Here is a 10,686-nt window from a genome sequence, read left to right as displayed (position 1 = left end):
TGACACCACTGAAAAATCAATTACAGGGTACGGGTGGATTTGGTTCTACAGGAGGACTTACATTACTTACTCTGGACTTAAACACTCGACCCAAGCGAAAAGTTGTTCTCAATTATAATGGAGAATCCCACCAATTAGAAGGACTATTGGATACTGGGGCAGACTCAAGTATTGTTGCTCCACAGTATTGGCCCCAGGAATGGCCTTTGTTGTCCAGTATGGTTACTGTTACAGGGGTGGGAGGTTTAACTTCAGCAAAAAGGTCTCCACAAATCCAGATTCAATTAGATGGGAAGGTCATCAATTCTGTTTTGTCAATTGTTCCATTACCAGACAAGGTTCAATGTCTAATTGGACGAGATATTTTGTCACAACTTGGTGTTGTTTTGACCAATGAGCACCCTTTAGAATAGAGGCCATTGTTTGCACTTTCCCAATCCCACTCAAATGGATAATCCAGGAACCAGTATGGGTTGAACAGTGGCCTTTAAAAAGGGAAAGTCTGCAGCAAGCTCATCAATTAGTGCTGGAACAATATCAACAAGGACATTTAAAGTTGTCAACAAGTCCTTGGAATACTCCTATTTTTGTTATAAAAAAGAAATCTGGGGAATATCGATTGCTGCATGACTTACGTGCAGTAAATGAACAAATGGAGCCAATGGGGGCACTACAACCTGGTTTGCCCAATCCTGCAATGTTACCAAAAGATTGGCCCTTGTTAATAATTGATTTAAAGGACTGTTTTTTCACTATCTCACTGCATGAACAGGATACTTGCAGATTTGCTTTTACCTTGCCTTCATTAAATCGAGCAGAACCAGACAAGAGGTTTGAATGGACAGTTTTACCACAAGGTATGCGTAATTCTCCTACCTTGTGCCAGCTTTATGTTGATAATGCTTTGCAGCCACTACGTGCTCGATGGCCTACAACCATTATTTATCACTATACGGATGATATTCTTTTTGCTCAGTCACAACCTTTTGCAGATAAACAAGTTAAGGACATTCAAATGCAACTACTTCAGAATGGACTGGTTGTTGCACCTGAGAAAATACAGCAGTCATCCCCATGGAAATATCTCGGGTGGACTTTAACTGAGCAATATGTTGCCCCTCAGAAACTGTCATTGAACATGTCACTTCATACTGTTCATGATGCTCAGCGATTGCTGGGGGATTTGCAATGCCTTAAACCTGTTGTGGGTATTCCTAATGAACTTTTACAATCCTTATGACCTTTGTTGAAAGGTACCGATCCTACAGCACCTATACAGGTCACCAGTGAACAACAAGAAGCTCTCAATAAAATAATGGACTGTATCCAGACAGGTGTTGTTCGTAGGCGAGATCCAGACTTGGACATTAATCTTACTGTATGGTTTGGCCCTCAATATCTTATCAGTGCCTTAACGCAGCAACAAAAGAAAACAAGGGAGATATGGGTATTAGAGTGGTTGTTGCCACCATTACATCAGAGACATACCTTGATTCAAAAAATTGAAATTTTAGCAAACTTGATAAAACAAGGTCGGAAGCGATTGTGGCAAATTATGGGCACAGATCCAGCTGAAATTCAGATACCAATAAAAAAGGACACTTTGGATTGGTACTTAATTCACAGCTCCACACTGCAGGAAGCATTGCTTAACAATAGTAGTGTGGTCAGTACTGAGGAAGTGCCTCGAATACCACTACGATGGATAGGCCAGCAGAATTGGATTGAAAAGCCCAAACGATCATTTGTGCCATTACCAGAGGCATCAACTGTGTTCACTGATGCTGGAAAGAAATCTCGTACAGCTGCTGCTACATGGCAAAATTCAGAAGGACAATGGAATCATCACATTATTCCAGCTCAAAAGGAGGACACATTACAAACTCTGGAATTAGTCGCTGTTGTTTGGGTTTTGGTGCAGTTTAAGGGTCCTGTTAATGTGGTAACTGATTCTTTATATGTTGCAGGAGTGAGTGAACGTATTGAAAATGCAGACATTAAGGAAGTAAAAAATCCTCGTTTATATGAACTGTTTTTGCAACTTCAAAGAGCAGTAAAGTTGAGGACTGCTGCCTTTGCTATTATCCATATTCGTAGCCACAAATGGGATGTGGGTTTAGGAGAGGGAAATGCTAGGGCAGATCGATTGGTTTCATTGTCACAAAATAGTCCTGTCCCACCACAGACATTAGCTAGAAAAGCTCATGCCATCTTTCATCAAAATGCAAAAGGTCTCCATCGAGAGTTTCAGATATCTTTAGAGGAGGCTCGGGCTATTGTCAAAGCATGTCCTATTTGTAGTTTTCATAATCAAGGCAGTGGATTGGGTCTTGGGGTAAACCCTAGAGGATTACAGGCTAATGAGTTGTGGCAAATGGATGTTACTCATGTTGCAGAATTTGGGAGAGTTAAGTATGTACATGTCACCATTGATACTTATAGTCATTACATTTGGGCTACAGCTCAATCTGGTGAGAAAGAACGGAATGTTGAGCGACATTTGGCAAGTTGTTTTGCAGTCATGGGAGTTCCACGTTCTATTAAAACAGACAATGGGCCTGCTTATTGTAGTAGTAGAATTAAGCAGGTGATGCAATCATGGGGAATCAGACACATAACAGGGATTCCACATTCCCCCACAAGTCAGGCAATAGTGGAGCGAGCAAATGGTACCCTAAAACAATATCTGAATAAATTTAGGGAGATCAAAGATCCACAAGAACGATTATTGCGCTGTTTATTTGTTTTAAATTTTCTGTGTATTTTTGGAAACAGTAATTTGCCTGCAGCAATACGTCATAGTGCACCTGAGGCAGAGAAATCTCAAAGCCCAATATGGGTTCACTATAAGGATCCAAAAACAGGTCTGTGGGGAGGTCCCAGCAAAGTACTCTATTGGGGACGTGGTTATCTTTGTGTGTCTACCCCCACAGGGCCTGTCTGGGTGCCGAGCCGATGGACTAAACCTGCTGATCCCAGAGATTCACCTTCAGCTGATCCAGAAAATTTAGCAGATACTTCTCGCTCTCTACCATCAACATAGAGACGGGATCTGATGAACTCTCACATGAAAATCTTGTGTACAGTACCGAATTGTGAATGCTATCCTTTTGTATGTTACATTTGTAAAGTGTGTAAAGAAAAGTGGTGGATACATTCTAAGTGGGGTTGATCTCCAAGAGGGATTTGTACAGAGTGTTATAACTTTGAAAGAAATTTAACTGAGATTGCATTACAGGAAGGTGTGCAAACAGGACAATTTGAAAAAGGATCTGATAGATGGTGGGAGATTTTTGCTTTTGGCATAAATCCAGAAAATTATTGTTATCATCCTAATACCCCTTTACCATATATTATTGAAATAACCACAATACGTTGTCGCAAGACACTGACACAGGTGAGGTGTGATATTCCAGGGGTAAAAAATAAAAATTGGGAGCAATTCTTAAAACGGCAGTCTCGAGAGAAAGGGTCTTTCCCTGAAAGTTATCCCTGCTGCCGAGAAGATGGAACACCCCGTGGTTTGAAGCAACCAAATCGACAGGCGAGGCAGAGGGGTAAAAGAAAAGGGAAGCAAGATCTCACATGGGATCCAGCCAAGATGCTGGCTGAACTGCCACAATCCTTTTAAAGTCCTTAAAGGACTACCTCTGATCAGGTTGTTGTTGTGGTTTACTATAATAGAGGGCAATGAAGGGTTTTTATTGACATGGATGAAAGACAAAATATGTGGGTAACGTGGGCTAATCAAACTGGACAGGATACTTTTTGCCTTTCAATGGCTACCCCTTCGGATCCTTTTCGAACTTGTTTAGTGGGCGCACCTTTGGATGATTCATTCAATGCCACAATGTTTAAAAACTGGACAAAGAATTGGAAAACACCCAAGGAAGCAAACAAAACATTATGTGAAATTCCATCAGGTAAATTCACGATCAATATCTGTGACACAGTTTTAATCTCAGCAAATCCCATTGGTGCTCGAAATTGGTACATTGCTACAGGTTTAAATGTTACTGGGTCAGAACCACAAGAGTTAAGACTGTTAGGCTCAGCCCCTAGCAACTACTGTTTGGTTTTTGTCAATTGGGCTAGGAACAATTATGCAAAAAGGTCTCATGGGCCAAATGGTACAAATGTTTCTCCACAAAATTTGCTATATTTGCAAAATAATGATGCATACTGTGGCAATTGGTCTCACAAAGTAAATTCTAGTAGTACACCTTTACAATTACTACCTGGTATTTTTCTAATCTGTGGAGATTGTGCATGGCAAGGATTGCCAGCAAACCTTTATGGTGGGCCTTGTTATTTTGGGAAATTGACATTGTTTGCACCCACTGTACAGCAACTATTAGGAGCCAATAGAACCAGGTTACGAACAAAGAGAAGTGTGTTCCAATTGGGGCCAGAATGCAAGGATCAGGTTGAACTTTGGGAACGTCCTACAGTGATTGTGTCATCTATTTTTACACCTGGAGTATCTAGTGCTCAAGCCTTAACACAGTTACGACGATTGGCATGCTGGACAGGAAAACAGTTTAATATTACATCAAAGGTTTTGTCTGATTTGCTTTTGGATATGAAGAGTGTTAGGCATGCTGTATTGCAGAATAGAGCTGCTATTGATTTTTTGCTATTAGCACAAGGCCATGGCTGTGAGGATTTTGATGGGATGTGTTGCATGAATCTTTCTGATCATTCAATGTCTATTCATGCTCGTCTTCAACAACTACAGAGCAATATGAAAAAATTAACCATAGAAACAAATCCTTTAGAGGAATGGTTTCAATCCCTAGGTCTTTAACAGGATGGTTAAAAAATTTGGCACAAATGGCAATTGTTGTTATATTGATCATTTTGATTGTGTTATTGTTTATTCCTTGCATACTGCAATGCTTGCAAAACATGGTAAAAAAGGCTACTTCTACAGTTTTGTTAGTACAAAAAGAAAACAGGGGAATTATAGAGGAATGGCTAGAGAGCAAAGGTCATGTTCCCATGCAGCAGTTAGCTGGGAAAGAATGAGACAATAGAGTACAGTTGGTGTGAGATGTTGCAAAGTCAGGAAGGCCTTGGTGATAGCTGTTAACTGAGAACAGGACGCTGTGATCAGAAGAATGTGAATTCAGCATAGATGAGCGATCACAGGAATGTGGAATTAGGTGGAGTTGACCTTAAATGAAGTATCCAATAATGAGCTTACTTTTTGCACTATGTATGAGCCTAATTATTGATGCTATATAAGTGGTGTTAGAGTTACCAATAAATGAGACTTGCTGATCATTCATATTGAGTGCTGCATTTCTCCCGCCAAACTCATCATGCCCTCACAACCCAGGGACGCTCAGCATGGGCTCCCCCAGCCCCTCAGTGCCCCACTGCTGGCCACAGCAGCCCCTGCCTGGCTCCTGCCTGCCCACACTGTGGGCACCCCCGGCTGCTCCTGGACATGGAGCTCAGCAGGGCTGGTGAAGTGTGGGCTCTGCTGGTGGTACCAGCCGGACACTGGGGTGACAGCTCCATCTCTTTATTAGAACAAAAAACATGGGCCAACCCCTGCTCTGGTGGACAGGGGCTGCCCAATTTCAGTCCTGGCCAGGGACCAGGGTCAGGGGGCTCAGGGGCAGAGGGTCTCGCTTGGGAGGTCCGAGTCTTGGGATGCCCTCAAGACGGGGATGCAGCCACAGCACAGCAGATGGGGAGAGATGTGAAGAGCGAGGATAACAGGTCAGCTTCTCAGAGACTAAAATCTTTGGCTGGTCTTCTGAAGCTGCAGAGGTGGTCCTGTGGAGAGAGGAGGTGGCTGAGGCCCCCAGCTGCTGCTGGCATCCTGGCGAGCAGGGTATGGCTCTGGGCAGGGTCCCTGGCCAGGAGCGGGCCCCAGAGCGCCTCTGCCTTTCAAGGGCAATCTCGTCCCCGCGCTTTCTCCTGCCCACCTTGCTTTGTCTCTGCCCGCTGCTCCTGGGGCTGCTCTTGGCCAGGCAGCCTCAGTGGCAGCCAGCACTGGCTGCAGCCCCAGCGGGCTCCCCAGGACAAGGCCCCGCAATTAAGAGGCCAATTAAAGGCCTGGGCAGCAGCAGAATTCTCAGCAGAGTTATTTGGACAACCAAGGACTAGCCACAAGTCCACAGCAGCCTCATTGGGAATGTCTCCTGACTATGAGCAGCCTTTCAAGAAGCTGTTTGAGGGCGAGATCAGCAAAACACTCACCATTTTCTCTTCCAGCAATACCAGATTCCAGCACAGCATATCATCAGGAAAAGTGCTCCACCAGCCACAATGGCCATTAACTTAATCAAACCATGTGTTCCCTGGTAGAAAACTCTTCTCATGCTTTCCCAGATATTCTGAGCATGTGTTGTGGTGCCGGCTGCATCTGTGGGAGCAGTGGGCAACGTGAGACTGTGCTGTGCTCCACTGCTGATCTGGCAGCACACTGGATACGGCCAGGACATTCTCTGTTTCACCCAGAGCTGGGGCCTGCAGGCACCTTGGCACCCCTTGGCACAAGACTGCTCAACCCCCCGAGCTTGAATGGCACAATTTCTCTGTGCTGTGCTGGTCTTCTCCAGGCAATACTTGCCAAAGACATGGATAAGGATCAGAAAAATGCCCAGGGTTTTGGAAATCCTCCAGGGCCACCCCTCTTCCAAACAGACCCTAAACCTGAACTGCCCCGATACCAGGAAATCTCAGGGGATCTCAGGGTGTGCATGGCCTGTGCTGCACTTTGGGCTCTCTGTCAGCTGATGCTAAATGCCTTCCTGCAGAGGCTGGGGAGAAGCTGCAGCTCCTTCCAGGGCTTGGAAACAGCTCTGCAGGGCATGAAAGCAGCAGTGGGGCAGTGAGGCTGCCATGGATCCCTTCCTGCTGTACTGGGCACAGAGTGTCCAGATGTGCAGAGAAAGCCCCTGGCTGCTGAGTCTCAGGAGAAGGCTGAGGGACATGGACCCACCACAGCGTCCCTCCAGGTCATTCAGGATTATGTCCAGATATTTGAGTTCCCCCATTGCTACATTACTATCTCCTATAGGTTTGTTCTTCTTTCCCAGGGGACCAAAATATAAAGTATTTCCATTTCCCAGGAATGGATCCCACAGAACCCGTGCTCAGCCTGTGGGGTCAGCAGGGATGCAGCACACCCCTGTGATGGGATCTGGGCTTGCTTGCAGAATCCAGCTCAGGAGCTGGGAAAGTCCCCCCTGCAGACACACCTGTAGTTCAACAGCCACAGAAGCTTCTCTCATCTCTGCTGCACAGGCAGCACTGAGCCATAGGAGCAGTGAGAGGATCACGCAGGGCGAGGGCACACACGTGCACAGCTCTGTCCTGGCACCTGCAGCGAAGCCGCCCTGGCCGAGCCTTGGGCTCTGAGCTGGCAGCTCTCCCAGGGGGAAAGGCCTTGACCTACCCTCATAATCTTCCTCATCATCAGGCTCAGTAACTGATATGGACGGGGAATCCAGATCATCTTCATCATCAGGGGAATCCAGATCATCTTCATCATCAGGTTCATCTGCAAAGAAAGTCAGGACAGAACAGCTCCCATGACACTGCTGAAGATTCTTCTTCAGGCTGGAGTGGCAGTGAGTGCACCTGGGTGACTGCTGCCCTCCAAAGCACTCCCTCCTCTCCACCTTCCACTCAGGAGCAGGAGCAGGGGGACCACGTGCCTGCAGTGGCCCCACACTGGGATGGAAGGAGCCCCTTGCATGGCAGACAGGGGAGAAAGGACTCCCTGGAGCTGCCAGCAGCTCTGAACTGAGCCCCAGGAAGGGCCAGGGCTTGGCAGTGGCAGCTGGAGCAGCTCAGGCTCCCTGGGGCTGGCAAAGGAGCCACACAAGGCACAGCCCCAGGGCACAGCCCTGGCCTTGGCCCCTTCCCTCTCTGTTCTTCTCTGTGGCTGCACAGAGCATATGGAAATAGACACTGGCATTGCACACGGGAAGAAGATTGACAGCTAAATGCTCCTTCCTCCCACTGACAGCAATGCTGTGGGATCACTCAGGGCTCCAGAAGGGAGCAGGGCGAGGTTTCCAGAATCCATCAACCTTCAGACTCTCAAGGGAAATGGCACGTGAGTGAGGTCTTGCCACATTGACACTGATTATTCTGTGGAAAAAGGGACATTGAGAACTTGCCTCCAGCATCTGGCAAGGTCTTCAAACCGCCATCTACCAATACTTCCAGATGCTGCATGTCACGATCCCAATCTGGAAGGGAGCACAGATCAGAACCATTCCATGGTGTGCTGGGATCCCCTTCTGCCTTAGGGAACTGGGCACTGCAAGGGGTTTGGGGGAAGGCCACGGGAGCCAGATGTCAGTGGACATGGCCAAAGCTGCAGAGGGGCCTGGAGAGCTCTGGGCTGGCTCTGGTCACACTCCAGCATCTTTGCAGGCCCTGTGCAACATCTCTGGATTGGCGGCAGGACCGACCCAGGGCCCTTGAGGATTCTCTCCCTCCCACAGAGGAAACCCTCCCTAAAGCTCTGGGGAAAACCATCCCCAGTGCTTCCCAGGGAGAAGGGAGCACTGTCCCAGGAAAGGGAAGCCAGGCCGCCGGCTCACCTGCTCGCCCTGCTCCCCATGGAGCAGCCTGGGCAGCCCTCTCAGGCAGGGCCACTGCCAGGAGGAGCAGGAGGAGGAGGTGCAGAGCAAAGGCCATGGTGCCTTGCCCTCTGCCAGTCCTGCAGCTCTTGCTGCCACCACTGTCCTGACACCGCTGTCCCAATGTCAGCACAGCTGCTGCCACCGCCGCTGCTGCCGCAACAGTCGTGGTCAAGGACTGACTGCTCGGTCCTCGTGGTGCTGTGCAACCACGGGGCTCTGGGACCTCTGTGACCTCAGAGCCTGCTGCCACCTCAGCCTGCTGTCACCCCAGAGCCTTCTGTGACCTCATGGCCAGGGTGGAATTGTGTGGGGAGTGGGATCTGCCTTCTTCACTAGGGAGCTCATCCTGCCCAGCAGCTCTGTCAAGGGCTATGACAGGGTCCCAGCCCAGCTGATCTCACAGGCTGGGGGATGAAGGGATGGAGAGCAGCCCTGCTGAGAAGGACTTGTGGCTGCTGCAAGGAGAGAGGCTGGACATGAGCCAGCCATGTGCCTCCAAATGAGGGTGCCCAGCAGCTTGAAGGAGGTGATTCCACCACTCCTCTGCTCTGGTGCGAGCCCACCTGGAGTACTGCATCCACCTCTGGGTGCCCAGCACAGAAAAGACATGGTCCTGTTGGAGCTAGTCCAGAGGAGGGACAGAATGCTCTGAGGGCTGGAGCCCCTCTGCTTTGGAGACAGGCTGGGATAGCTGGGGGTGTTCAGCCTGGAAGAGGGAAGGCTCCACGCAGACCTGATTGCTACCTTTCAGTACTTTAAGGGAGCTTTTAGAAAAGACAGGACAGAATTTTTAGTAGGGCCTGTTGTGACAAGACTGAGGGGGAATCTTTTCAATCTAAAAGACAGTAGATTCAGACTAGACCTAATGAAGATGTTTTTTACACTGTGGGTTTTGAAACCCTGGCACAGGTTGCCCAGAGAGGTGGGCATCCATCCCTGCTGACATCCAAGCTCATGCTCTGAGCAACCTGATCTAAAGGTGTCCATGCTCTCTGCAGGGCACTGCACTAGATGGCCTTTAAATGTCCCAAGCCAAGCCATTCTGTACTCCTGTGCACCAGCAGAGCAGTGCTGGAATAATGCTGGGGTGATGATGCTGGCACCTGTGCCATTCAGCTGTTGGCCAAGAGAGGATTGATGGGCTGCACAGTGAAGTCTGCAGAGAACAGTGTGCTCAAGGAGAAACAGGAGAGGAACATGGCTTCCAGTTCAGATAAATGCCAGCATTTTGCTGCCCATTCCTTGTTAAGAAATAAAGGAATGTCTGGAAGATCCCTTCAATGTGGGTGCACTATTGGCTCTATCAGTACTTGTGTTCTGTAAAACAGGTGAGTTGTTACAGCTTCTTGCCCCATTTATCACTGGATAAAACCCAAATACTGCATTGCTCCATGTCTCCTTTCTTCCAAGTAAAGGCAGATTTTGTTCATTCTTGAGTGGGACATATTCATCTGTTGACAAGCAAATTCTTCTTGCCATTCACACAATGTTGATTTGCTCTAATCGGATTGTAATTAAGATCTAACTCAAATTATGCAACACTTTGCCTCACAATCCATCTGCCTAAATTACACTGGTAATTTAGGCAGATGGATTGTGAGGCAAAGTGTTGCATAATTTGCCCTGGAGAGAGTTTTTCTCTAATTCAATGACATATGAAGACAGGTGTAGCCTACCATACTTGTGGCATTAGTCTCCCACTCTGTCCTTTCCTCTCACCCAAGGGGAGGATCGAGGTCTGCAGGTCTCATCTGTGCACAGAAAGAGTTAATATCTCACCCAGACCTGCAGATGCTCATGATGGTTTCTGCTGGGCAGTGGCCGAAGCAGTCACGGTGATGGATTTCAGGCATCGCTGGGGCTGTGCCAAGATCTCGGGGGGCCCGGCCAGAACAGTCGTGGCTGTTCTGCCCACATGGCTGGTCCCAGGCCCCTGCTCCCTTCAATCCCAGCTGCGGGCCGATGGCTTCCCCTCCCTGTGCCCGGCAGCCGCTGGGGCCGCGCGGGCCGTGGTGAAGGGGCCTGGCCCAGCCCAGAGCCGCTCCCGGGGCCTGGCGGAGCCCGGCTCGGT

At 48.3% G+C, this 10,686-nt stretch overlaps 1 protein-coding gene across 3 annotated transcripts; it reads right to left on the bottom strand.

Moving 5' to 3' along the window:
• Positions 1–2,712: 2,712 nt before the first annotated feature.
• Positions 2,713–8,822, bottom strand: LOC147646486 (uncharacterized). Of its 3 annotated transcripts, XM_086873407.1 has the most exons (5): positions 8,574–8,822; positions 8,145–8,216; positions 7,415–7,519; positions 6,214–6,379; positions 5,515–5,787 (listed from the first exon to the last, which is right to left on the bottom strand). In XM_086873407.1, exons 1-5 carry the CDS (start codon positions 8,668–8,670, stop codon positions 5,589–5,591), a joined length of 639 nt encoding a protein of 212 aa, XP_086729533.1. In that variant the 5' UTR covers positions 8,671–8,822; the 3' UTR covers positions 5,515–5,588. The 3 variants fall into 3 exon arrangements, with proteins under 3 accessions (XP_086729535.1, XP_086729533.1, XP_086729534.1); XM_086873409.1 differs by lacking the exon at positions 6,214–6,379 and having other exon boundaries at positions 2,713–5,787; XM_086873408.1 differs by lacking the exon at positions 8,145–8,216.
• Positions 8,823–10,686: the final 1,864 nt, after the last annotated feature.

The sequence above is a fragment of the Cyanistes caeruleus genome, unplaced genomic scaffold, assembly GCF_971803275.1.
Source record: "Cyanistes caeruleus unplaced genomic scaffold, bCyaCae1.hap1.1 HAP1_SCAFFOLD_96, whole genome shotgun sequence".
NCBI classification, from domain to species: domain Eukaryota; kingdom Metazoa; phylum Chordata; class Aves; order Passeriformes; family Paridae; genus Cyanistes; species Cyanistes caeruleus.
The sequence above is the reverse complement of the archived record's forward strand: the minus strand, read 5'-3'. Positions and strand labels throughout refer to the sequence as shown.